A 27,158-nucleotide genomic window follows, 5' to 3' on the forward strand; every position below is an offset into this window, starting at 1 on the left:
TCACAACTAAAAGGACTTTGGAATGTCTCACCTCCCTCCCACACCACAGTCTTTCTGCTGGCTCCTGATTGATAAATGTGCAAAACATGTACCAAACGTGGCAAAGCAGGACAGAAAACCTTTATCACTCCAAACTGTGAAGCATATAGACCGTAATTAAAGCACTTGCTTTAAAATGCTGAACTGATGTGTCCTGCTAACTCAGCATTTATATCCAGTTACTTCTTTTCTTACTGAAATAGCTGTTTTCCTTCAAAGTGGGAAGTGGGTTAGATGCACTAACTGGTTTCTGCTCACAGGACTCTCACAAAGCAGATGTTGTGAAAGATCCACAGCCCCAGCCTGAAGCCCAGCAAAACAGTAACACACACAGAGCTCCAACCACAACAGTCCTGAACTGTACAATTTGGTTCTTTAAGCATATTATATTCTATAATATATAACTTGGAGCAAACCACATCTTAAAAAAAAAAAAAGCCTACAAAAAAAGACCAGGTTAAAAAGAACCATCCTATCAAGAAGACCAGGTTATTAGCCCTGGACAATGACTGTACACAAAACACACTGTAGAGAACCAAAAGGATATGGCAGAGATCTATAAGGCTTTCTACACTTTTATTCTTCTCCTGGTCCAGCACATCTTTTGACCTCATTCAGCTTCAAGGTCATGTCAGAACAGTCACAAATTCATCTCCAGTATGTGCAAAATTCAAAAATATTTACATAGACAGATAAAACTACAAAAGTAAAACCAAAACTAATGGCCAGGGTCACGGGTTAAAGTGTTTCTTCAGAACCCAAGAGACAACAGTTTGGGTGTAGTTGAAAACATATTCCAACCTTTTAAATCAAGGTACAGTTTGTTTCCACTGATAAAAAGGTTTCTATGTTGAAGAAAACTAAAAGAGGATTGTTCTTGTGAACATCAATTTTTTCCTTTCCACTACAGTCCAATTTGCTGACAGACTTGTTCACACAGTGAACAAGTATCTCTGTATCTCATCTCCCTCTCCCCCATGCTCACTCTGTTACAGCAAAAAAACCACTTTGACTCTCACCCTGTCTTTGACAGTAACATGACACGGATGTAAGTTACAGTAACTCTGGTGTCAAAGACACCATCCTGAGTCACTAGGTAACAGTAGTGACAGCCAGACTCCAGTAAAAGCAGACATCTTCTCCATGACTTTGAAAAGCCACTCAACAACCCCTTCCAAGCAACCTTCCCTGCTTAATGAAGATCCAGATAACTGCTTTGTCTACAACTGAAAATGCACAGGAACTGTATTTGCAAAAAGTCCTTTGGATGAAAAAAGAACAAAAAACAGCAAGACGTTTCTTAAAACAACAATTTAACAGAACCCGGATTTTCACGTCTGAATTGAAACATTTTGTTTTGCAGTACAGCATGGTTTTTTCTGTGGAATTTCTACCCAGACATGGCAGTGCTGACCCTGGAGAAGCAAGGGCAGAACCCAGTCCAATTCCAAGCCATGGCTGGCGTTAGGCAGCCTCAGGTGTTTGGTTGGATGGAGGATGACAACAGGCTCAGGGAAGTTCTTAGAAAGTGATCCATGTTAAAACCAGTGGTCACAGCTGATCCTGAGTCTGCTTTGGAGATGGAGCTGTTGTCACAACCACAGTGGACACTGCTTTAGTTGAGCCAGAGACTGTTCCCTGCTGGAGATGGGAGGCTGGAACTGTTTGAATTCGCACCTGTGTGAAATGGAAAGAAATAACTCATCTCAAGAACAACCTGGTGACACAATGACTGCACCTGCACTGTGCTCTGGTGAAGTACCTGCTTCTGCTGCCAACAAAAACTCAGTGATTAGAACAACACCAAGCACCAAAAACACTGCCAGAACAGAATATGTCATAAGAAGATCATTCCATCTACTGCCCATGAGAGATGGTGACAGGAGACTTCCAGATGAGAGAAGGCGGCCTGAAAACTAGTTTGAATAAAAACCTGTATGTCAGCTGCTTTTACACATTTTCAGAAGAAGGACTTGGATCCACTGGATACCTCACTTCTACAGACTTGTTAATATCAGCTGTCGATGCAGATTAATGATTTGGAATTATGGAACACTAAATTTCCAGACAGAAAGATGGATATGCAAATCAGTTATGTGATTTCTTCAAGAAAAAATGACCCACAAAAGCTAAAGTACAAAGCACTACAAAGACTGCTGCATGTATAGAAAAATCCTGACAGGACCTTTGGTTTTACATTCATTATACTGGCAGTGCTTCAAAAACATTTAAAAACTTTATTTGGATGGAGAGAACATAAAGGTGATGATGGATTCCATGTGCTAAATGCAAACACTACAACCAAGCTGTGTGCCTGGTTTTTTTTCCGCAATCCCATGTATCCAGTGTAATGCCCTAATGGAGATGTTAAGTCATTAAAAAGCAAATAGAATGATCATTCCAGGTGCCCTTACCTGTGTGGCTTGGCCTTGCTGCTGCAGCTGCTGTAGTTGCTGTGCAGTCAGAAAACTCACAGGCTTGTTCCCAGCAATCAGTTTAGTCCCTGCTGGCATTGTAGTCAGAATGATATTTCTGCCTAATCCACTGATGCTAAGGAATAATAATTGTTGAAAGGTTAGTAAACAGCACAGCAGGTTCAATCTTTCCAACTCCAAACCATTCTTCAATTGCTAGTAGATTATAGTTCTACCACATGGACTAACCATTTTAAGTAGTGGGGTTTTTTCCCCTCCATAGAACAGGCAAATATACTAGTGACAAGTTTATGCCAGCATTTATAAATATGACAGAGAATTAATTTAGCACACAAATCACACCATTAACTCTGGACCATGCACACACTGGGTTAGCCTGATCAGACCTGAACACTTCACAATGCAGAAAACAGCTGAGCACTTGAAATATTAACTAAGGGAAACACTATCAGAATTTATGGAAGAATAAACAAAAAGCCTTCAATATCTGAATGCCAGAAGAATTCTCACTAAGGCAGTTATCTTCTCTTGAATGGAGAGATAGCCTCAGATTACAGATATTTTTCAGTGTGTTAATTCTTGCTCAAACACACAGAACTAATTGAACAGCTGGTTTCAAGGCACAGAATGTTTTTTCTTTGGTGTATTTGCTAGAACCTGCATCTCAAAATAAATAACTAAAAGTTACAATCTCATTGCAGACACCATATCCACTCAGTTTCTTGCAGCTGATGGACCTGTTAACAGACTGCAATCCTATTCCAGTCTCTGTCTGCTTGCTCCCCAGAAACCCACCGAACACAGACCTTCCTCAGCCAATTTCTAAAGCAGAACTATGAGATGCAAAGCACTCACTTGGCGCCAATGTTGCCCTTGATGATGGGGGCACTGACCACGCTCTTGCCCTTCACTGGCTGGCTGATCACTGACAGGGGTACTGTGATCCGTGCTGGAAGTTTGCCCTGGGGAATGGGAAGAACACATGAGGAGCCATGGGGAGCTCAGCAGAGAAACTGGTTGACAACACCCGCTTTGTGAGAGTCCTGTGAGCAGAAACCAGCAGCAGCTTTGCTGATGAAATTTGTGCTCCAGTTCAGGCTCCTTAAAATTCACATCCCTCTCATTCACTACACAACTGTGTGAACCCTGAAAATCCACATCATCTTTGCACCACAGGATCCATGATTTTTATCCTTAGGAAACCACCATAACGTCATTTAGCTTACGTAACCACAATACAGTTTATGGTGCCTTCAGATCAGGGCATTAAAATAGCATTCAAGGATGAAATCAGTAAAAAAGTTAGTACAAGTAATAAGCACTTCTAGTTCTGAATGTTCTATGACACCATTCCAAGGGAAATTATTGCCAAGGTGTGGGGCAAGACACAGAGCTGCATAAGGCAGGACTTCAGATATGCAAAGTTTATTTCATTCACTTGCAAAAGGACATAAGGGAAGTATCTGACTTTTTGGGGGCATTTAGCTGCAATTTGAACACCATGAAATGAGTTGCAGACCCATACCCAGAATACATTGTGGCTTCCTCATCCTTGGAACTGTTTAAGGCCAGGTTGGATGAGGCTTGGAGCAACCTGATCTAGTGGAAGGTGTCCCTGCCCATGGCAGGGGATGGGACTGAATGAACTTTAATGTCCTTTACAACCTAAAATTTAGAACCTAAATACAACCATTGCATGACTGCCACAGTAATTTGAGTCTCTGTGGATGCAAAGAGCAGTTTTCAGCCATAAAACATCAGTGTATTTGGCACCCCCCTTCTTTCCCCACCCCCAGTGAGAGCTCAGCATTACTCACTGCCTGGGATGTTGATACCACTGTGGTGCTGACGGGCACCTGCCGCACAGCTGTGGCTCCTGTACCAATGGTTATGGGGGTTCCCGCAGTTCCTGAGGCCACGGCAACTGCTTTGGACACTGTGGCACTCATGGTGGGTAAGGAGGTGTGGCCTGTGCCAGCAATGCTCACCGCCGAGGACGAGGGCACCTGCTTAGCATGAGTGGCTACCGTTATGGTCTGCCCAGCTTTGGGGGGTATCACCCCCAGCCCCTGCACAATTCTGATAGTGGCAGCTGGCTTGGCCTCCGTGGATGCCACTGTGGTTATGGTTTTGCTCTTCTGATCTGCCACAGTCATGCCCAGGGCAGGCATCAGGCGGAAAGCAGAACTTGTTGGCTCTGCAGTCTTTAAGTCAGGAGTCACTTTAACCACGGTGCCTCCGGCTGGGCTGGAAGAGGCAGGAGACACCGTGCTTGTCTTGGCTGGAGACTCAGCAGTCTGGACAGGGTTGGATGTCACGTGCAAAGTCGCAGAGATGCCTTTCCCACCAGCACTGCTTCCCGCAGCTGCTGTGAAGAGGTCCTGAGTCAGTTTGACAGTAGTGACTTGAGACTTGGCCAGGGTGGCCATCATATCTGGAGTGATGCGCAGCACTGTTTGTCCCTTCGCGTCTGTGGTGATGGAGGATGGGGGCAGGCGCAACACATCCTTCCCTTGGATCCGAAAATTGGTTGCTGTGAGTGGAATGCCACTTCCAGCCTGGGTCTTCACGCCGAGTTGTCCTGTAATAGCCACCTGGGAGAGATCAGAGAAATGGTTCTGTCAAACTGGGACAAGGTCCAAAGCACACTCAAAGCAGAACTTCCCAACAGGATGATGTTTGCTCCCACTAGAATGCAAGTGGAATAAGACTAGCACTCAGTACACTACTGAAAATAGTTCTGGTTGTTTATCAGATGGCATTCCCAATCCCATCTGAAATAGGAAATACTTGTGGGGTTAGTTTCTTTTCCAAACAAAATGAAGGAGAGATCACTAAAGAACCTGCACAAACACATCTTTCACCTGTACATGAAAACAGGGCTCAAACACACAAAACTAGCAACTGTGTCAGCCTGCACAGTCCATCAACTTACACAGCATTACAGCTCTCAAATGTTTACATCTGCACAACAGGGAACAATCAGGTTGTGGAGCCCAGTTCCAAGTCTCTCCCTCCCTCTCACCTGCTTGATGATGTTCTGGCCAGCCACGTTCTGAATGATAGTGGTGGAGGAGGTGCTGGCAGCAGAACTGCCTGGAGAGCTGGTCACTGGCTTCACAGCAGGGCTGGGCACTGCAGGCAGCCCCGTCACAGTGATACCTGCCTGGCTGGCCATGGAGCTTCCTGCTCTTGGCACCTGCACAGGGCTACTCTGAGCTTTTACAGGCAGAGTCATCACAGCCTACAGAAGAGAGGAGGAAGACTATGAGCAGACTACCACAGTAGGAACGGTCTAGTGATTCTTCTTTGTATTGTGTTAGCTTGCGAGTTCAGGGAAGTTCACAAGAATTCCCTTGCAAGGATTCCAACTACTTGGAATTGTAGTGACATGGGTGTCAGTATCTTTTTCCAGGTAACAAATGACAGGACAAGAGGAATTGGCCCAGAGTTGCACCAGGGAGGTTAAGTTGGATATTAGGAAATTTCTTTTCACAGAAAGGGTTGTAAAGCATGAGAATGGACTGCCCAGGGCAGTGGTGGAGTCAACATCCCTGGAAGCATTCAAAAAAATGTGTGGATGATGCACTTAAGGATATGGTTTAGTAGTGAACATGGCAGTGTTGCTGCTGTGTTCTTTGCTGGAATTGATGATCTTGACAGAGTTTTCTAAGCTTAACGATTCTGTGATTCTAAGTTCTATGGACTTTTTATGTAATGCACAATTTAATGATGCCAGGTAAATATGTAAAAAACAGAGCACTGAACAGTATTGCATACATAAAACTGTTTCTGTGCTCTTGACTGCAGTTAGCGCATGCTTCAAATGAGCACAGAATGCCTGTGCATCACCCAAAAACACTGCAAGTCAGATCAGATGTCAGATACTCTACCCCTTCCAACTCACCTGAGGGAGCACTTTGGTTTGTGTGGCTGTAGCTGGAACACGGATTTGAGGCACTGACGTGGGCTGCTGCTGGGTGACCACTGGGGCTTGCTGGGACATAGCTGGGAGGCTGGATTGGGCAGTGACCACACGGACCTGTGGCAGGCCTGAGGAGCTGCTGTGACTGACCACACGTGGGGTGGGCGCTGGCCCTGGCTGTGCCTGTGAGCTCTGAGCTGGGGACAGCAACGTCCCCAGCTGGGGCGTGGTGGGAGAAGACACCAGGAGAACACTACGGAAAGACAGAGCCAATAGGTCAGCAAAGATGTAGGAAATTCACACAGTCACAGAATCACTGAGGTTGGAAAAGACCTCTGAGATCATCGAGTCAACCTGTGACTGATCCCCACCTTGTCACCAAGCCCAGAACACTGAGTGCCATGTCCACTTGTTCCTTGGTCTCCTCCAGAGATGGAGACTCTACCACCTCCCTGGGCAACCTCTTTCAATGTCTAATTATGCTTTGTGAAGAAATTCCTCCTGATGCCCAACCTGAACTTCCCCTGGCACAGCTTGAGACTATGCCCTCTTGCCATGCTGCTGTTTCCTGGGTGAAGAGTCCAACTCTCACCAGCCTCCAACCCCCTTTCAGGGAGTTGCAGAGAGTGGTAAGGTCACCCCTGAGCCTCCTCTTCTCCAGGCTAAATAACCCCAACTCCCTCACTACTGAGTTATACAAATTATTGAAAAACAGCCAGCAGCATTCCCAAGTGACATAGGGGACAGAAGCAGTACCTCTGGCTGGGTTTTGCTGGCTCTGACCCAGCACCAGATACACTCTTGCTGACTGCAGACACCGGTGGGGGTGAGATGGGTGTTGCTGGCAATGCAGGGGCAGTTGGTGTCACAGGAGTCACAGGAGTTGGTGGCATGCTGGAGTCACTGAGGCTCAGCTGACTAGGATCTGCTGTGCTGGTGGGGAGGGCTTTCACAGTACCCTCCTTACTACTCGACTTCTACAAAGAAACCACATTCAGCATCACAAAATCTAGGGTTAATTGCTGCACCTTACAGTAGGCTGAGCACTTCAACCTGAGTTCTATATGGTGGTGAATGACGCTCTGCTGTTAAATCCTGAAATCCAACGTGACTGACTGTCTGCCTTTCCCCAGCTGTAACCTTGGATGAATTGGTGTGTTTGGCTGCTCCTGCTCTCAAGGAAAAGTGCACCTCAGTTGTGACAAACGTTCAGAACATGCAGATTTCCACCTTGGTTAATGTGCCAATAGACAAGTACTTCAGAAATATTTAATATCAGACATCCAAACCCTGAGGGCTTCAGCAGAGCAAGGGGGAGAACAGACATGTTCCACGCACTCTGTTAAAAATTAACCTCAAAACTAGATCTGAAAGACCATCCCTTTGATAGGGAGCACAAATGAGAGGATAACAGTGGAAGCTGTGTGGAGGAAAAGTTCCCTCTCTCCCTGTTCATTTTGTGCACTGACATTCATATACATCATGAATTACTAACTCAAACATGGTAATTTTCATCACCTGCTATGGATGCAGAATTTATGGATTAAATTAAGACTAATCTCCTTCTCAATCCCAAAAGCAGCTGTGCAACCCTGAGCAAAGAAATCTACCATTTTAGCTGGAGGTTTTGGCTTCTGAAGAGCTTTCTTGGCCTTTGCTGCAGCAGCTTGAGCATGATGGATCCGTTCTGCAAGGACAAATTAATGGTTAGAGCTCCTGAACACAAGCAGACTGATTTAAGGAAGGGGCTAAGTAAGAGGTGCAGATTCTTCTTCAGACAAGGAATTAAACACACAGTCATGTAACGGTGCAAAGAAAAACATCTAGAAAATTAGCCAAAAAGGTTGAAAATAAGACACACAAAAACATGTACCTGCAGTTATTGCACATGGGATGGTATTTTTCAAACAAATGCTTCAAAGTGACACACTGCTCTTTAAGACTGGGATTAAGTGCTGAAGGACTAACATAAGCAATTTGACTAGGGAAAAAAGCTAGACTGACAAATCAATGTTCATTATCCATCTTTATAAACACTTTTAATTCTTAAGATCACCAACTCAGGCTTACCAAACTCTTCCTCGGTCCTGTCCCGGTGCAGGTAGATCCACAACTTCCGCCCAATATCGTATTTCACACAGGGATCTTTCTCATAATGCAGTCGGTCCAGAGCACCACTAACAACAGTGTTAACCTGAAGTTCAGAATTCAGAGATTACAAGATATCCTTTGCTGGACTAGCCAAAACTGATTAATAGCAATATGATACTATTTGGTATAAAACCTGAGTAAGCTGCGAGCAATCTCCATCTGAGGGAGAAGTGACTGAGGGCAGATATGGCATCACAGGATGGTATTTGCCACCTTGGGTTACATGGAGCTTCCACCAAAGCTCTGAAAATTGACTGTTCCTCAATCTAAAATGTGACCAGCTCCATCACAGTGTTAACTCTATGGCTTTTCTAGCTGGTTTTTCATCATCCAAAGTTGGTGCAGATTTGCAGCAGCTCATCATAGTAGTACACAGCTCCCTTTTGCTCATCACAGCAGCATAAAAACTATTGGACCTTTGCCACTGAATACTGCCTGGCAACATGCAGTGTATTTTTATGAGAATCTGAGGCCAGACAAGACATCCAACTTACCTGAGCACTTGTAACATCTGGGGCTAGGAACTGGGAATCTTTGAGCAGCTCACAGATTTCAGCTCGAGTTCCCTCTCCATTAGGAAGGCGAGCAGCAGCATCACGAACTGAAACAAAAAACCAGAGCTTAAACTTCCAGCTGTAACTGGACAGCAGTACTCAGGTACTCCATGAGATAAATTTTGGGACTGCTCTCACAGTGTCTACTTGCTTACTAAAATCTAGCCCCAAAAATCCCTCAAAAATACGAGGAGAGATTATAAAGGATCATTTTAAAGTACATCAACTGTGCCAACTTTGTGCTAATAGCGATGAACTTGGGTACCAGCATTCAACCCCAATGTAGGTTCCTGAAATCGTTGTTTTAGGGGTCAGAGGAATGTTTTTCTTCTTTACAGAAGTTTTTCTGGCCATGACCTTACCAAGAGATAAAATGGTGACATATGCTGGTCTGTCTGAGCGCAGGAGAGAATGTTCCCGGGCTTTGTTTAAGGAAGTTTCCTTGTCAAACACTCCCTTCACAGGACCAACAACCGACTCAAAGCCATGCATCCGGAAGGTGAAGGCTTTGTGGGGCTGGCTGTAACGGTAACGCTCCTGGAGGTGAACACAAGAGCACTGACTTTACCAGGAAATATACAGCAAAGCCTCATGTCATATTACCAAGTGAGTTGTTATCATTCTCTAGAGAAAGCCTTTTTAAACGAAAGGCTCAAATACTGCTATATAGACTTATTTTGGATCAAGAAAATCACAAACTATTCCATGCAAAGTACAATGCTCCACCTCAGCAAGGTGTGCAGGTGCAACGCATTCACTGTCAAGCAGCTGCACAGACTAGAGAGGTGCCAGAAATACAAGAGATACACCTTCTGTCCCCTTCCCCTTCCTCCCTTTATCTGGCTAAAGAGAGATTTCCAAAATTTAACTTATAAATTCTGTCCTGTAGACAGCACATGGAGAGAAGGGAGAAGAATCCCTATCATGAGTTTGCCCTCTAATTCCCACTTGCATCTACTACAGATAAGATAACTAAGTGGATGGTTGCACTCACTGACACTTATTTTTTGCTTGCACACATACATGGCCAAAAAATAAAGAGGTAAGTGGGGAATGGTGGGGGATGGCAAAGGAGACAGCGGGGTTGGCACAACCAACTGACACTATCAAGTCCGTTAATTTTATCCAATTAGTTTTTCCGAAATTAATTTTTTCCACTGGAAATACTGATGGTTTTGAAACAAGGCTATGTCATTAGCAAGTTTTATGCAAGGCCAAGATACTGACTTCAAGGCAGAAGCAACATATCAATTCTTCACATTAACTACATTTGTGTAGAGTATAAAACTGCGGTCCTACACAAATTCTCCTGATTTAGTGGCCAACTGTTTTAACAAGTGCCTTTAAAATAAAGAGTCTCTTCTTACTTGCTCTTGAAACACCCGTTTCTCCTCTCCAGTGCTAGGCCGGACTACATAGTCAGTCCTTCTGAAACAAAGGGCACCATCAGTTCTGAGCACAAGAAGCCCACAACAGTCCCAAACGATGAATTCCCTCATCCTTCTGCAAATTCTTCTGAACAAATCCTGAAAATATTTATGGTAACAAAAGCAAGCCCTGCAGAAATCTTAAAGTATGCTATGTGCAGTACCTGAAGGCAAGCAAGGACTATAAATTATCTCATTAGCAGAACCTAAGCTAGACTGCAGCTTTGCTCTGATAATATATGTGAACTTGGATAAAATCAGTTGATTTCATGAAGTCCAGTTACTGCAATTATAAAATCAAACTATCAAATTTTCTCCTGCCCCATGATGTAAAATTGTTTTATTTTAAGATCCAGAGGCACAAGGCCCAAATCTCACAGATTCAGCAGCACTACAAAGGCTTTCAAGCAGTGTTGCACACTTACACTCTGGGCAGTGGCATGGCATCTGAGCTTTCTTCATTTTCCTATTGAGAAAGAAATGTTAGTGTTGGGTAGAACACAGTCAGGTTTTATGCTCCTAGAAGGTGATTTTTGTCTCACTCACTTTGAAAAAAGTCTGGTCTTTGGTCTCCAACCAGAGATGAAACAGTGCTGCCAGTTCCTTCTCATGATCTTGGTAACTACCTAGTAAGAAATAATGAAAATGTAAAAATAGTACTCTTGTAATTGTTAGGAAGCCAGATGCTTGTAATTCCCAGTCCTCTCCTGTTCCCTTCTCTCCTCAATGCATCACCAGTCACAGATGTTCAAACTGCAATATTTGAGCACCTCCAGGCTTAGGAAATGCTAAATCCCAGTGATTCCCAGGAAATGCTAAGTCCCCAGTGATTCTGCTGGTACAAAAAAAGATGGTGCTTCAACTCCTAGCACAGAAGGCAAGATGCAGTTTGGGACACAGTCCCCTGTTCCCACTCTCCAAAGTAATCCCAGTTACTGAATCCATGAGCAGAAACACTGGCCTACATAACCTCCACCAAAAACTGCGAAAGGGATCAGAGGAAAAGCTTCCTGACTCCAAATCTCTGCCAGTTTAAGCCTGCAAATGTGATCACTAGAATCACCATAGTTAAGAATGAAAAATTCTGTGTAGTAACTAAAGGAATGAACATAAACACAGAATATCCGTAATTCAATCAGTATGAGCCTGAGCATACTGATCATTAAGTTGCTCTTTGGTTCCGAATTTTAAAAATGAGAATAGTAGCAGTTTGCTCTACAGAGAAGCTTAATTCCTTTGCAGTTGTGATAATTACTAATTACTCTGAATCATCAGAAGGTATGCTCTACAGAAGGGAAAATAGGAAGGTGTTCAGACAAATTTGAAGGCTGACAAACATGGTTAAGTCAGCAACAGAAAGAAATACAGCCCAGTGCCTTTGTTCATTTATGCTCTGTCTGCTGCTGATACTGACGTCTTGTGAACACCTCAAAACCAAAACATGTATTAGCTCAGCTAAAAGAAAAGAAAATGCCTAACCATGAAATTAACAGCTCTGTTTGTGTTTCTCTCCAGGCTGCAGAAAGATGAAAAGTAAAGTCCTGGAGAAAACAACAAACCTTTACTATAGTACATATCATAGAAGAACACAAGGTACTCACCAAGCAATTTCCACTGCTGAGTTTTCTCCTTGAATTCAACAAAAGGTGAGAAGCTGGAAGGAGCATCTACAATGACAAATGTACATGTCAGGGACATTATACCATTATCCAACCTCAAAATCATACTGTGGTTATGCAAACTGTCAAGTTAAAGACTCACACTGACAGACAGAGCATTTTAAATGGTTATGTAAGTGCATCTCTAAATTCATCCTTGCCCTTGGGAAGGGTATAGGATCCCTTTATCACCTTGGGAAGGTGAGCATCTCAAGAGTATAAGGGCAAGCACAAGGAAAGAACAGAACAGGATAATGAGCCTTCCAACAACAGGCTGTCAGTTAAGAGCCTCTTCCTGCTGTCCACCATGTTCAGACCAGTTATTTAGTGCACCGGGATGAGAAAATGCCAGCTGAGAACTTTATCTTCAAGCTGAAGAGGAAAAAGAAATATGAGGCCCCAGGGACTGTTATTGTACAGTGAAAATTCATGGGCTCATGGGAAGAGAACTTGAGATTTACAGTATTCACCAGCATTATGGACAATATGCTGCAATGCCACCACAATCTACTCTGTCTCTGCCTTTAAAACTTCTCACTAAGCAAATCAGAACCACAGAATAATTCAGTTTGAAAGGAATGGCTGAAACTCAACTGGCCCAAGCCCAAGATAGGCCAACTTCATGTTTCAGTGGATTGCTCAGGGCATCATCTAGTTTAATTTTTATTATCTCCAAACACAACTACAACTTCACACTGTGGGGGAAGAGACTAATTCCTTCCTGCTTCAAATACCCTGCCTGAAGCCACGATCAGAACATGAGAAACTGTCTGTCTAGAGGCAATTTCACAGACATTTTCACATACTTGGGAATCATGCTGGGTCTTATCTACTATCCACATGCAAAATAAGTCGACCACAACCAAGGCATGTCAACCAAACAGCCTATCACAGAAATACTGCAAGCAATACAAGGATTTCTTGTAGTGGTGAATGAGAAGTTGATTAGAGCTATAATGCAAACCAGGACTGACTAGAACAGAGGAGCAAGCACAATTAGTATTTTTAACATCTCTTCTTACCTCTGCTATCACCTGCCAAATACTGCAAGGCAGGTAAAACCAATTCAGACCAATTAGGGGCAAAGGAGAACCAGTTATTTAGTGCACTGGCATGAGAAGATTGCCAATCGAGAACTTTATCTTCAAGCTGAAAAGGAAAGATAATTATTTTAGTAATGATCTCACAAGTTTAAACTATGACTGTCTTCACAGAAAACAAACCAGCTGAACATATGCAGGGGACAAAAAGGTTTTTATGTACGTGAAATAATCACCTGACTTTTTCAAGTAACTCAGCACCAAAGAAGGGGAAAACACTTCCCGATCTCTGCCCTTAATATAGAAAATATATCTAACCATGTTCTATAGCATGGGTATAGAAAAACTCACAGATTCAACTGACTAAACTCATGAAACATGTTAAAACCAGAATGTGGTAGCACTCCCACAAGGTTTAATTTCTTTAATATGTAATCTAAATCTTATTATAATTTACAGCAAAGTAAGTCTGGAGAAAAGTCACTATACAAAGCTGTAAGCTCCTGTATTCTTTGCTTCCTAGTAAGTGGGTGGTTCCTTACCACAGAGAGAATAGCAGGTCCTTCCAGAAACAGTATCTCCAAAAGAAGGAAAAAGAAGCTGGATGATATTTCATTTACTTCAAGGCATGGCTTCATATCTTCAAGAGGTCTTCAAAAGAAAGAGAACGCAGAGTAAATCCACTGAGTAAATATCACCTCCATATACAAAGATGAACACCACGTATTTCACACATCCCAAACTGCATGAAAACGCAGCCTGCAACAGTCCCACAAAAACGTGAGCTGAAACATGTTGCTTTTTCCATCCATTTTAGGTGTTCAGGGCCCTCTGGAACACTTACTCCTCTTTGACAGATGACAGAGGGAGGGGGGAAAAATCCTGAGACATTGACGGGAGTCCATCTGCATTGCCAAGAGAGTCAGCCAAATCTTCCACCTCAGATTTAATAATCTTTGGCTTCTTTTTTTTCTTATCTTCCTTGTCCTTCACCTTTTTCTTGAGGGTTGCGAGGTCAAATAAGGCTTCAGATATGATAAAAAGTTAAAAAGAATACTTAGCTTCTTACTATACCTTAATGAAAGTCATAAACTATTTAAGTCTGTATCTAGAAATGTATGTTGTGTGCACTCGTTCACACATCAACCATTCCACCTTTCCAGCTGCTGTCATAAATCTTCACTTTCCCCTCAACAGAAAACCTCTAGTTTTTAAATCAACATATATGAAATAAAAAAGCAAAGGATCCACTGACTTGCTAAGGAACCTTTCCTGCCAGCATTCACTCGAGTCATGATGTCCTCAAGGGTCAGGTCTGTCGTGACTAGATCCGGGTGATCCTACACAGGAAAACAGTAGAGAAATTAAACTGAGAAAGGACAAAGTTTTAAGACAGCCACAAAGTGAAGAAGTACCCAAAACTCAACACCAGGATCAGCTTATTAAATTATTTACTGCAATAAAAGTTGGGAAGTCTTCTAACCCTGAAAGCCAAAATTTTGTCCCTCCAAAACACATAACTAAAATTATAAAATCCTTCTATCAAGATGAACATGGCCAGAAGCTGCATCTATACACTGACAATTGAACCAAACTTACAATAATGAGCTAATGGGTAAGTGCACACAAAAAAGAGCAATCATTTAGTCACACAGAAGTACCCTGATCTTTATGGCTAAGAGATAAAAACATCAAAGTTAAAATGTGGTCCCACCCCCCAAGACTTTTTGACATCTTACAGGCTGACGTTTTCGTTTCTCGTGGTGCTTCTTCAACATCATCTTTAAATCACTTTCTCCAAGTTCTATCTTGTCTGCAATGAAAATAATTATTTGCAGATTTTTCCTCTATTGTTACCTTCCACACTTCTTAGAATGCCATTTTCTATCCATTTACACTTCCAGCAATCTCCAAATTTCAGTAACAAATTTCTCCATATATGAATTTCCTTCATTCATTCATCCATTCATTTCAGTGCTTCATTCAGTCATCAGACTTCACTGCTGATGCAAGCATGGAAAAGAAGCCAGAACCAGCTTAAAGAGTTTGCAAAATTTATTACAGTCACCATAGGAGGAATTCTCAAGTATTTTGAACCTGGACTATGCTAATGCGTCAACCACTAAAATATAACAGAGGAATCAGTAATATTACAGAACTATGATTCTTGTGTTCAAATACTAGCATTGCAAGAAGAAAAAGATTAAACTGGGAAAAGAGTCAACTATTTTGAAGACTGCAAAAATGAAGCATCACATGATTTCCCATCAAGCAATAGATATTACAGATGATTTCCTGCAAGGTCTCAAGGTAGTCCTCCCTCCTCTAGCCATACTGACCTTTTGTTTGGTTCTCACCTGCAGTTTTCATGTCCAAGGTTGACAACGTGGGGATCACTCTCAGGGGAACTGGTGGACTTGAACAACGTGCTGGAGAACGTGGAGGCCAAGAGATTAGATCTAAAACAGAGGTATAAATTTACTTCTGCAAGACCCATCACCAATCTGCTTAACTATTACCATGTGTTCATTAGATCCCAGCCAGTGGAAGTAGAGCCCAGAATCAAAAATGTGTCTTTTTCCATTCACACATGGAGTCTTCAGTTCAGCACAGGGCATTACCTTCTTCATCAGAAGACAAAGCAGTGTCTCCACACTCTTCTTTCACTTCCCTCAGGATCTTCAAGTAGCGCCGATGTGTCCGTTTGTCTCGTTCTTCTGAGTCGTATGTTGGTGGGAAGTGCTTTCTCCTTACGGTCATGTCAGGGCCTCCTTTCCTAGCTAATTCCAGCAAGTGCTGAAAGGAGAGATTCATGTGACATTAGCTATGGCAGCTACAGTGCTGTAAGCCAGGAGAGGTAAGCCCAGCTCAGATAACTTCCAGCAAGGTTACCATGAGGTGCCATCAGCGTCTCAGATCTGTACAAGGGGAACCTTAGGAAGAATCAGTATCTGCCACACACAGGATTTTAAACCTAGCATTTTAGACCATCGTTTAAAGGGGAGAAAAAAACCAGGTGAAATTTCTGCACCTTCTTCTCCACACGTAACACTATGTGCCAGCTTATGTGAACTGTTGAGAAGAACTAAAATCATTGGTGTGAGGTGTTGTTTCCACACAAATATGTAACAATGTGTCCTTTGAAAAAAACATTTTACTTCTCATGGCTACAGAGGAAATAACTTCCCATGTATTCTATATTGTTGCCCAATTAAGCTGTGGATGCCCCATCCCTGGAAGTGTTCAAGGCCAGGAGCAACCTGGTCTAATGAAAGGTGTCCTTGCCCATGGCAGGGGATAGGAATGAGATGAGCTTTAAGGTTTCTTCCAACCCAAATCATTCTGGGATTCTCTATTTCTCACAACATTGTAGGCCATTTTACAAAGACAGACTTTCTTCTTCATCCCTACATACTAAATGTTTCAATGTCTAAGTGTAATGAAAATAAATGAGCAATAAACACATTTCAGTTGGTAAAAATTTGCTCACAGAAGTATCCACAGAGGAAGACTTTACCAGGGATTTGGAGGAATGAGAATCAGAGGTTTAGATCCACATATTTTCTAACTGTAGTTGCTTCAGAAATGGTAAACAAACAAAGGTAGAATGACTTGTTAAGAAAATAATAAGTTGCAAAGGTGCAAATGCAGGAAGTGGGAACAAGGTGGGCATGAAAAGAAGACAGGTCACACAAGTGAGAGCTATGAGAGTTACACAGCCTGAAATATAGCAACGGGTCTATCTGGCCCACTGGAAAATCCAGAAGCATTACTCATTCAGTTCATCAGAGGAAAGGCCTCAGAGAACTGTGACTGCACCAAGACACTTTTAATAACTTTAATAACTTTTAAAGACAAGTTATTCATCCCAGAACACACTCACATTGCGGGAAGCGAGGATCTGCTTGAGCAGCCTGTAGAAGTACTGCTGCTGGGCACTCAAGTAGCGCTTGTACTGCGACTTGTAACAGAGCTGCCGGTACTTCACCACCTCGGGATTGAAGTGTCCATCTGTAACAAAGACAAAACACAAACTGGGTTTTCAACTGCTAGCTGAGATCTTGCCCCAAACCTGCAGGGAAGCTCACGAGGCTGACTGACCCCGGAATAGTTTCTGGGCGATGTGCAGCGGATTCCCAAACCGAAAGTTCTCCCCACTGAACAGCGCTGAGATGAGTTTGTTCTGATGCTCTTGGTTGTTCTCAGGGAAGTGAGGCAGGAATTTTTTTAGGTGTTCTTGCTGCTCATCTGTCAGGACCTCCTGCCATGTTGACAAGCTGACAACCTCAAAGAAGATCTCAGGCTAAAGAAAGCAAGAAACAACATTGAAGAAAATGCAACCATGTTTTTGACAATTTTCCAGCCCTTGATGCTTTTTAAGTAACACCAGTCATGAGACACTGTTTTATAAGACACAGGAAACAATAGAGCATAAAAATGAAAGGTCAAGAAATTGATACTACTAACAAGAAAACAAATTCAAAGCTTGCAACAATCTTCTTAAAGGCAATTTTAAAATAATAAGAACATAACAGAATTGATTTAAAAGATGTTGTCCTGAGATTAATCAAACACTTGACACTTTTCCCAAGGCAGTCAAAAACACCTTCCCTTTCCAGTTTGCTCTGTAAGCCCCAAAGAGGGAGTTAAACACATTGTTTATATAGAGACTATGATAAGGTGAAGTGTCTCAGCACTACTCACATCCTCCAGGAGGTCCTCAGGCAGACTGACCCGGGTGGTGCCCAGCATGCAGTCCTCCATAATCCGTGTGCAACTGCCCTCCAGCTCCAGGGGGTCTGTGAGCATGTGATCCAGGGAATCCATCCTCAAGCCCTCCTGCTCCTGGAAAACGACAGCAAAACCCTCAAAAAACAAAAATCCCAAACCCAGATACATCCATCCTGATGTGAGGAATGATGGAGGACCCACCTTTGATGGGTGGTTGTTTAAATGGTAGCTACGGAGTGGGCCTTCAATATCTGTGTGTGTATATATATATATGTGTGTGTATTATGTATACACACACATATATATGCATACATATCAAACCCATACATACACACACACACATATATATATAAAATACACATGGAGAAGCATGATCATGCCAATGGAGAAGTGCTTTTCCAGACAGGTAGGTTGGGAAGTACAGCTGACCCATCACACTTTCCTTCCCACCTGCAGGAACTCTTTTCAACACTGTTAAACACCAGGACAGACTACATTTAAATCCAAAAGGCGGTTTTAGGGTGCAGAAGCGAAGGTCAGGTCTAAGGTGGGGTTTGTCTCAGGTTGAAGGTGTGACAGGGCCAGGAGCCCCGTCCCCTCCGGCGCGACACAGCCGGACCGCTCTGAGCTGCGAAGAAACGCATAAAACACGCGAAATAAAGAAAAGGGCAATAAAAACACGCAATAAACCGGGTGGGACAGCGAAGAAAACAGGAAAACAGGTTTATTTCATACCCCTCACGCGGCCCGGCTGAAGGCGGAAGGCGGCGGCGCTGCCGCGCCTGCGCAAACGCCCCGCCCTGCCGAAGTGCGCATGCGCGCGGCCCCGGAGTCACGACAGGCGGCGATAGTGCAGTGGCCTACAAGAGGACAAATGTGTAAGTTCCCCTAAAAATACGGTGGAATGCTGAAGCCACCTATCAGTTGCAGATTTATACGGCTTGGCTGCAGTCCTGTGCAGTGGATTAGTCATTGAGATGCTGTGGTAATATTACAATGAAGTGTTGAAAGGCTGAATATTTTGAATTTTAATGCCAATTTTCATACAGCAAACGGAGGTTCTTCCTGTCTCTCCGCGCCTTTACCCACTGCCAGCCCCCTCCAAGGACGCACATTAACAGTTTCCAGAATAACACTCATTTAATAAAATCTCGACTGGTTAAGGCGCAGGATTGCAGGTGACAGTAAGGCAATGTACTGACAAGCTCTAATCTGTGCCACAACTTGGCACACGAGAAATCAGAGTGCAGGTCTTACCCAATGAGCAAAAGACACATTCAGTGCAGAAGTTACAATGGGCTCTTCCCTAACTTCTCCCTGTTTTTAACTTGTTCTTTCTTTACATTTAGGTGGAGCTTGAGTGACTGAGTCACATCTTAGTGAGTGATTGGAGTGGATATGTCAAGATAGTACCTGAAATCACCCTGGGATGGGGACAGGAGTTGCTCCTAGAGGGATTTTGTCATGGTTTGCTGATTCAATGGACATCATTCTCAACTCCCTCAGTTTTCAAAGGCTATGCAGCTGATCAGCTAGAAAGAACTTTTAAACTTTACCTTTTAAATTTAAAAATAGTTTTTAAAATTCCATACTTTGCAAGGGTTTCAATGGAGACACAGGGGCTCCACTCCAGTCCACTCTCCACTTATCCTCCCTTGGACTGTGTTGTGGGAGGTCAGAAATTCTGTGATCCATCCAGAGAGCAGCAAATGTATTTTTCCCTGTAACCGCTATACTGTTATCATCCCATCTATCCACACTCCACCTCACTCACCCTCCACTGAACACCTTAGCCCAATGAACAGATTAGTCATCGCGAGTAATTTAAAAAAAAAAAAGAGAAACAGATTTATTATTTTCAGGTTGGTTTGGTTTTGTTTTTTTTTACACCTGCCAGGCTGCACAAGACTCTGAACACAACAACAGTCACCAAATGTACAATAAACATACACAGTTAAATAAGAGATGGGGCCTGAGCAGTCCAAGAGGTGCAAGATCAGGGTGCGCAGGCTGGGATTGTTTTCTTTTTCCTCCAGGAAAATATAGAACCTGACCCAGAATGCCTCCAAGGGACAGCATCTCCAAACAAAACACAGACCTTCCAGGCAACTGAGAGGACTCTGGATTTACACTTCTGTGGGATACAACTTAGAGAGATCTTTGGGTTGCTCTGGTTTACAAACAATAATAATACATCCCATTCCTTCTGCACTGCAGAAATGGAGAAAAAAATCCGTGCAACCTTTGCCATCTGTGCAATCACTGCAGTTCCTTATTTTGGAAGGAAATTCTGTGGTACTTCCATTTTCAGACTTGCTTCTTTCACAGGCAATTCATTCAACTTGTGACACTAGGAATTACTTCACCTGGAGTCAGGCCAATAGCCCAAGGGTGCTGCTGCTGCTGCAGGGCAGAGAAACTTTGATGAGGAAAGATTTGAGTTCAAAAAGGCTGTTTTAAAATGGTTTTCTGTTTTAAATAGTTTTCACTTTTAAATAACTGGTAAAGCTGTCCTCATTCATGGACCGTTCCAACAAAGGTGAATAGAGCAAAGTAGTTTTTAAACCCCACATGTGCAAGATCAATAATGGCAACATACCTGATGTTCATCTATTGTCAAACTTTTAAGATTCTTAAAATTGCTCCTGCAATCCTCTAGTATCCCAGTTCTCCATTTCCAAGTCTGCTATTTTCCTACTACTTGTAGCATTTCTGGCTTGTTATTAATTTAGCAGCAGCCTGAAATTCTCCCTACTCTCTTACCACATAAACAACATTGCAAGGCTCAACATTGTAATTCCAAAGTCCTCAGCAACACGAATTCAAGTTACTGGGCATTGTGGTTGTTTCTCCACATTGCCACAGTGGCTGGGCTGCCAAATCCACAGAACGTAAGGTCACTCACTCATCACTGCACTTGACCAAATGGGAGCTCTGGTTCATGTTAATTCTACCCGGCTCATTAGTGCCTCAGTATGGTGGTACAGCAAGAGAAGAGAAATCCTAGGAAAAAAAGTAATCCACATTTTGGCAAGTCACTTCAGAGTTACCTCAGAACACTTCTCAGCTGGCCAGTATTGGCCAACTGATTTATCTCAATACTATTTCCATGCCACATTAACAGATATATTAATTACCAAAGCCATGCCTGCTCCAAGGCTTTGCCTACAAGGAACCAGATTTGCTCTTGTGCAGCCTGAGTGTGGAGTTCCCTCATGTCAAAGAGCTTTACCTCCATAAAACCTGATACCACAATGTGTAGTGCTTACTGACATGGGTAATGCACATCTGAATCCATGGGAATATCTATGGAAGAGTCCCATAATCACACTCAGTGCAGTACAAGAGAAAACAAATCAAAAAAACTTCTCAAGTTCTTCTGTCTCAAGGACCTCTAAGACACAGCATCCTTCTTTGTGTCTGTTTTATAAATAAATGTATCCTGATATGCACAGATGAGTTTTCCAGCATTGAATGGAAATTCAGACATACACAGCATATCCCACCAGGAGTCAATGGAGTTCTAGTCATGTTTTTGCAACCACCAGAATGCCTTAAACAACCAAGACAACCTGTGAAGAACTATGTAAGGAAAAACATATTACATGGCCTTAAAGATAAACCTTCTCTTTCCCTTTCTCCTGGTCCCTAAATGCAACATGAATTCTGTATGTAGACCAGGTCCATCACATCTGGCAACCCTCATGGATGGCTTTCCATGTCCCATAAATAGTGGTCCACTAGCATGTTTCTTGTATGTTTCCCGAGTCCATGGTTGGTTGTATTCTGGAACTGTCGAAAGGAATTACAGTACATTGTTAACAAGGTTATTTGGAAAAAAAAAAAAAGAAACCAACTCTCCATCCAGTCTTGAAGAGGAGAAATATATTTACTTTGAGGTGGCCACAGAGATAGCAACCCTGTCCCTTCAGAGGAGTGCTCTGTATCCTCGTTTTCTCCTCGTACAACTATCTTAGATCACAGCAGAAGCTACTGTGCAGGTTTAGCTGAGCTGCTTTTTTTGTTTTGTTTTGTTTTGTTTATAGGCAAAAAAGCAATTTTCCCTGCAAACACTGGAGGGAAAAGAAGTAACAGTGGCTCTGTACTACCCTTAGGTGCTCCTAGGACTTCAGTCAGTTTGTTCCAAACAACATGGGTTTAAGACTGTGCTTTTTCTTGCTTTCTGAAACTGCTGGGTAAAACAGGGCAGGGCAGACAGCACGTAAACAGTTCTGGGAGGGCTGGAAAAATAATAATTTAATGGACTGCTTCGGCACATCTTCACAGCTTCATTGTTCAATCCGTCCCCATAAAGGGACACCACGAACCACCGCTTGGCTGCTGCTGCTCCTTTCTGCAGGCAGTCTGCTCATGTGGCCCAGGGACATTCCCCACCACCTTGGCTGCTAGAAGCCACAGGAAGCAGTTCTGCCATATTCTAACAACTTACATGATGCTCTCCTGTTTAATGGCTCCTGTTAAAATATACATACAACAATCTGCCAGGAAGCCTTCAGTTAGGCAGGCTTTTTGCCATACAGCTGAAATAATATTGTTTGCTGGACACACTTCCAAAAAGGAAAAATAAGGGTCAGCAGACATGCCAAAAATAAAGTCCAGGGCCAGCAGAGGTTTCACTTCTCTTGTCCTTTTTCTTAAAAGCTGCATCAAAAGCACCCCAGAAGGATTCTGAGGGTATTTCGTGGTCACGGTGAAGTAAACCCTCTTAAAGCATTAACAAGAGCTCCAAGATTTTAGTAGAAGGTAAGTGAGCATATACATTAAAACATATAGAGCCCCAGGGTACCCCCACATCTGGGCTGTCAGGGAGGTGACAAGGACAAGCAAATGGCACCATGAGGCTCTTTCACTCATGCTCTGCTGAGAAAGTCCTGGGTTTGGAGATGTGCACTTCACTCCCGCCACTCCCGTTGGTGGTGGTTGTGATGATGTACTGGGTGGTTTGCTGCTGGTTGCTCGTCTGGGATTCCAAGGGATCTGTATGGGCTGTGGGCTGGGAAATGCCCACCTGAACCTCACTGGAGAGTGAAGAGCTTTGTTTACCATCCAGATCAGGCGGACCTTCAGATATCACGTAGTGAGTCTGCATGGGGAATATAGAAAATAACTAATAAACACTGTATCTTTTGTAACTTCTCTAATGGTCTGCTGCCAGACATTTTGGTGTGAGCAAGGAACTTACTTAATAAGCTCTATTTCGTTTAAATGTATTTGACAGCAACATAACGCCTGTCTTTTGATTTTAAGGACATTGGACTTACTTGGCTTTTGGTTAATTTACAAATGGTTAAACTCATTACCAATTAGACATTCACTATAGAATATAATAGCAATTTTCAATTGCACTATTCTGAAAGGTTTTTTTCCTGTATTCCACATGTTCTAGCAGAGGTTGCATTCCCAGTGACTAAGATCAACACAAGCCAATGACCTGTCTCTTTATGCAGGAACTCTTCCTATTTTCTAATCTTACATATAACAGAAAGCTACTGAAGTGTTTCCAGAAGCTGTTCTGAAATTTGGTTTAATGGATACAGCTTAATCATAAATATTTTTAAGACTAAGCAGTACCACTAAATAATTTTGTTCTGCAAATGTGATTAAGTAAAGATGTTAAACTGAAAGGAGTCACACATACAAGAACCAGATAGCATGAGCCTTGTAAATGGTTACAATGCAGACTATACTGTGCGGTCTGCATCTCTTTAGGTACCTCCACTCTGTGTCCCAGTCATGATTTTGGCATTCTTTAAACCTTCAAGCTGAAGAGCTTTATGCTTGGTAATATTCTGGATGAAAAAAAGGCCATGATGATTTTCCTTACCTGAGTAACTGCTTTTACTTGCCCTGTGTTGACAGTGGTGACTGGGGTACCCACAGCAGTCTCTGTGATCACATACTGCCCTTGGGGGATGGTCATCATCTGAATCTCTGATGCTAAAAAGTTGCAAATTGGATAATCAAGACCTTTAGTCAAACTCAAAGACAACCTTCAAAGATCATGTCTTATGTCAGAAAGATTTAAAGTCTGTGGGTATTGAATAGAATTCAGGTGATAGGCCTCAGCAGAATTTTGCCAGTTAATACCAGATAGAGATTTGGCAATTCATGCAGAGAAAACACATCCTGTTCTCACTCAAATCATCACAGAATTACCATCCAGAACTGCATGAGCATGAGAAATCATCTTCATGTCACGCTCCTTTTCCACACAATTCTTTCAATAATGCATCCAAATTTGAACAAGTAGCTATCCAACACATGGATTCTTGCTGTATGCAAGTTTCTTGGAATAAAGGAACCCAGTGTGCCTGCCTAAAGTATGTACTGGATCAGTATGGATGATAGTGGAAGAGCTGGTACAACCATTTACATTTGTCTGAAGCGTTATCTTCTTGATATCTATGAATATTAACCACAAAGCTGAATGAACTCTGAAAACACTGTCCCATTTGGTAGCTGGAGACATGGGGCACTTGTTAGTCAGACACACTTGCCAGACAAGTAGTTAGAGCTACTGCTGACACTTACAGTAGCTCCGAAATGAGTTCCAGTTGCTGGGGAGATATGTGTGCTGGACTGAGGAGCCTTGCTGCTGCTGGAGGGCTTGGTTTGGTGTTGATGTAGTTGTCTGTATCTGTGAGGGGCTGAGCTCCTGCTGAGGTTGTTGCGAGGAGGGACTCAAAGGCTGACCCCCAGCCTACATGGAAAAAAAAGTGCAAGTGTTCTTGCTGTAGTGAGGATTGCACAGCTCTATGCTGTCACAAACACGGCCTTCTCATTAAAGGAAAACACAGGATGGGTTCCAGAGCATATCAAACACAAGAACTGAACTCTCTCTCCTCCAACTTGCTTCACTCTATGGTAAATAAGCCCAGACCAGGAAACTGAAATAGTGATATTGTTGCTTGCCAAAGTGAGTCTGTGGCAGAGACCTGAGATTAGAGGCTAAATTCTACCCAAGAGCATGAAGAGCTGCACTTCAAATCTTTGAGGAATGCCAGTTTCCACTTACATCTTCCAACTGACAAACTTCATTTAGCTGCAAACATGTCTGTTTCCAATCATTTATCTCTCCTTTGTACATATTGTTGAGAGGAAAAAACACCCCACACCAAAAAACCCATACAACAAATACCAAAACAAACCCACAACAAAACACCCCCATACACCTTGAGACCTCTGGGCATTGCTTGATGATCTCAATGCAAGAGTAATTTCATGTGTGGTCCTTTAAATGAAAAAGAAAACACTATGCCCTGCATCAGCACATGCAATATGCCAGCTGAGTAGGCTGGTAGGGAAAGCATTTTCTGATGAGAAGAGGGAAATACCTGTGATGATGACTGAGTTGCTGGTGATGGCTCTGTGACCTGGATGTGCTGCACCTGGATGGCATGTTGGGTGTATGTCTGGGGGTCATGGAGCTGCCCAACATCCACTGTGGAGTGCTGGGACTGGTGAGGTGAGGTAGCCTGGGGAAAAAATTAAGCAGAGTTCTTTACCTCAAATTCTTTACAAAAGCAGCCACGTAAACCTCTTCTGGGACACAAAGTCTGGAATAATGAAGCAGGAGCCTTAGTGGAGCACACCTGTTGAGCCTTGTTGAGTTTCTTTGCACCCCGGGAGATAAGGTACATTTAATAGATGTAATGGCACAGAGATGTTCTATCTCAGTGATACCAATGGAAAAGACTTGCCTAACATCATTCAAGCTGTTTGTGGCAGTGGCTGGACCAAACCAAAGGGCTCAAAAGCCAGGATTAGTATTAACCCCTTCTCTGTAATCATCTCTCTGTACAACATATACCTACTCGAGATTTGCATATCCAATTCTGTAGTTTGACACAGCTCTGCATCAAGACAAGTGCTCAGAGGTTTTTAAAGGTTTTTCTGAACAACACTTGCTAATGATACCAATTGCAGTAATTGAATTACAAATTTTGGATATTTATAAAATTAAGATCTTGCTAATATTACCTGCAGGAATCAGTGGTCATGCTCTTGTATTGTTACAACAGCCACAGTCACTATCAACTGGGGCCATTGTTTAGGCCTTTATTAACCAAATTCATAATCTGATTTGATAACATGGAATTTCAGATTAAAATATAAACACATGGTAGTTTCGGCTTCCTCCAGTGGGTAACAGATTTCTTACAACTGCCTGAGATATGTTCCTCAGACCAGTTGTCCTAAGGTGATGTTATGATGCTTGTATCCCCATTCATGTGTTCAGTTTATGCTGGATATTATGTTCTGTGCCTTTAAGACTGGCTCTGAAGAGTGAAAGTTTTGTTTGGGTTTTCTTATCAGCCTGGCAAGACACAGAGACAGGGCATAGCTAGTGCGGCTTTTGCTTTTCACTTTGCTCTCTGGCTCTTGCTTCTGCTTGCTTTTCCTTCTGCTCATTAGTTAGTTTAGCTAAACAGTCCAAATTTCTTCCTGGACTGTTTCTCCTTTCCTTTTTTTTGACCAACTCGAACCTGCTCCAGACTGGGACCTTGGAACACCGAGAGTTTGCACCTTGTGGCCTGCAGCAGCTGCCCCAGCACTGGAGGGACTGAGAACAGAGCGACCACCCCTGAGAGAGACTTTCTGAATTTGTCATCTTTTTCAGAGTGGTGTCATCTGGTGTTGTTCATTCTGTGTGCTGGGTGGTGCTGTGCCTGTTAAATAAACAGGTTCTTTCCACTTCTCTCTGAGGAATTCTTCCCGAACTGGTTGGGGGGAGGGGCCGTGTGGGTTTGGAGATTCTCTACCAAATTTGCCCTAAACCAGGACACCAGTTACTCTAGTTACACTCTGGTTTCATTTTTAGGAGGTTGATGAGCATTAACAGAATGAATATACTAATAGATGCTATGAAGGGAACAAGCAACCACTCTCTGTACTCCCAAATTTTGGCTCTGACTCACTGAGGACAAGGAAGTACAAATCACTCTTGAACTGCAGAAAATGGGTCACCCACTGACCCACCTTTCCAGGAGCTGGAAAACATTCCCAGAGCAGACTTGAGCAAAGCTGCTCAGATAGGTAGAACTACGTCTGAACAGCGTTGATGTGTCTCCAGCAAGCTGACCAAGGCTGGCAGGACTATTTATGCCCATTGCAAGTGCTTATGAAGGGAACTCTATGCCTTATCAGTGGATTTATCTGTAAAAAGTAGCTACAGCA

The 27,158-nt window shown here is 42.9% G+C and overlaps 2 protein-coding genes across 9 annotated transcripts in view; both read right to left on the reverse strand.

Annotated features, from left to right (window-relative positions):
- Positions 1-596: 596 nt before the first annotated feature.
- On the reverse strand, positions 597-18,721 carry NFRKB (nuclear factor related to kappaB binding protein). Of its 4 annotated transcripts, XM_066564367.1 has the most exons (27): positions 18,411-18,588; positions 18,162-18,211; positions 17,934-18,074; positions 17,331-17,532; positions 17,113-17,240; positions 15,851-16,025; positions 15,587-15,688; positions 14,969-15,042; positions 14,485-14,569; positions 14,074-14,254; positions 13,772-13,880; positions 13,212-13,338; positions 12,133-12,198; positions 11,078-11,157; positions 10,957-10,997; positions 10,472-10,532; positions 9,467-9,641; positions 9,045-9,151; positions 8,470-8,593; positions 8,010-8,086; positions 7,156-7,376; positions 6,382-6,652; positions 5,500-5,718; positions 4,292-5,068; positions 3,330-3,436; positions 2,454-2,589; positions 597-1,716 (listed from the first exon to the last, which is right to left on the reverse strand). In XM_066564367.1, the coding sequence occupies exons 3-27, from the start codon at positions 18,054-18,056 to the stop codon at positions 1,591-1,593; spliced, it is 3,894 nt and encodes a 1,297-aa protein (XP_066420464.1). In that variant the 5' UTR covers positions 18,057-18,074; positions 18,162-18,211; positions 18,411-18,588; the 3' UTR covers positions 597-1,590. The 4 variants fall into 4 exon arrangements, with proteins under 4 accessions (XP_066420464.1, XP_066420465.1, XP_066420466.1 ...); XM_066564368.1 differs by lacking the exons at positions 18,162-18,211; positions 18,411-18,588 and adding an exon at positions 18,696-18,721; XM_066564369.1 differs by lacking the exon at positions 18,162-18,211 and having other exon boundaries at positions 10,472-10,529.
- Positions 18,722-19,081: 360 nt separating this feature from the next.
- Positions 19,082-27,158, reverse strand: part of PRDM10 (PR/SET domain 10) — a 46,311-nt gene continuing 38,234 nt past the window's right edge. For all 5 annotated transcript variants that reach the window (XM_066564249.1, XM_066564248.1, XM_066564250.1 and 2 more), the window contains 4 exons: positions 25,316-25,456; positions 24,513-24,681; positions 23,806-23,918; positions 19,082-23,064 (listed from right to left, as the gene is read on the reverse strand). In XM_066564249.1, coding sequence (XP_066420346.1) covers positions 22,828-23,064; positions 23,806-23,918; positions 24,513-24,681; positions 25,316-25,456 — 660 coding nt within the window. In that variant the 3' untranslated portion in view covers positions 19,082-22,827. The remainder of the gene's footprint in view (positions 23,065-23,805; positions 23,919-24,512; positions 24,682-25,315; positions 25,457-27,158) is intronic.

The sequence above is a fragment of the Molothrus aeneus genome, chromosome 22 (assembly GCF_037042795.1).
Source record: "Molothrus aeneus isolate 106 chromosome 22, BPBGC_Maene_1.0, whole genome shotgun sequence".
Taxonomy (NCBI): Eukaryota; Metazoa; Chordata; class Aves; order Passeriformes; family Icteridae; genus Molothrus; species Molothrus aeneus.

Bases quoted from the DNA above. Each gene is read 5' to 3' on its own strand.
- NFRKB (XM_066564368.1), bottom strand. From the start codon at position 18,056: ATGGATTCCCTGGATCACATGCTCACAGACCCCCTGGAGCTGGAGGGC. The intron at 15,689-15,850 runs GTAATGCCCTGT...CCTCTGTTTTAG, and splicing joins TTTGTCTTCTGATGAAGAAG to ATCTAATCTCTTGGCCTCCA. The intron at 8,087-8,469 runs GTAAGCCTGAGT...TTGTCCTTGCAG, and splicing joins CAGGACCGAGGAAGAGTTTG to AACGGATCCATCATGCTCAA.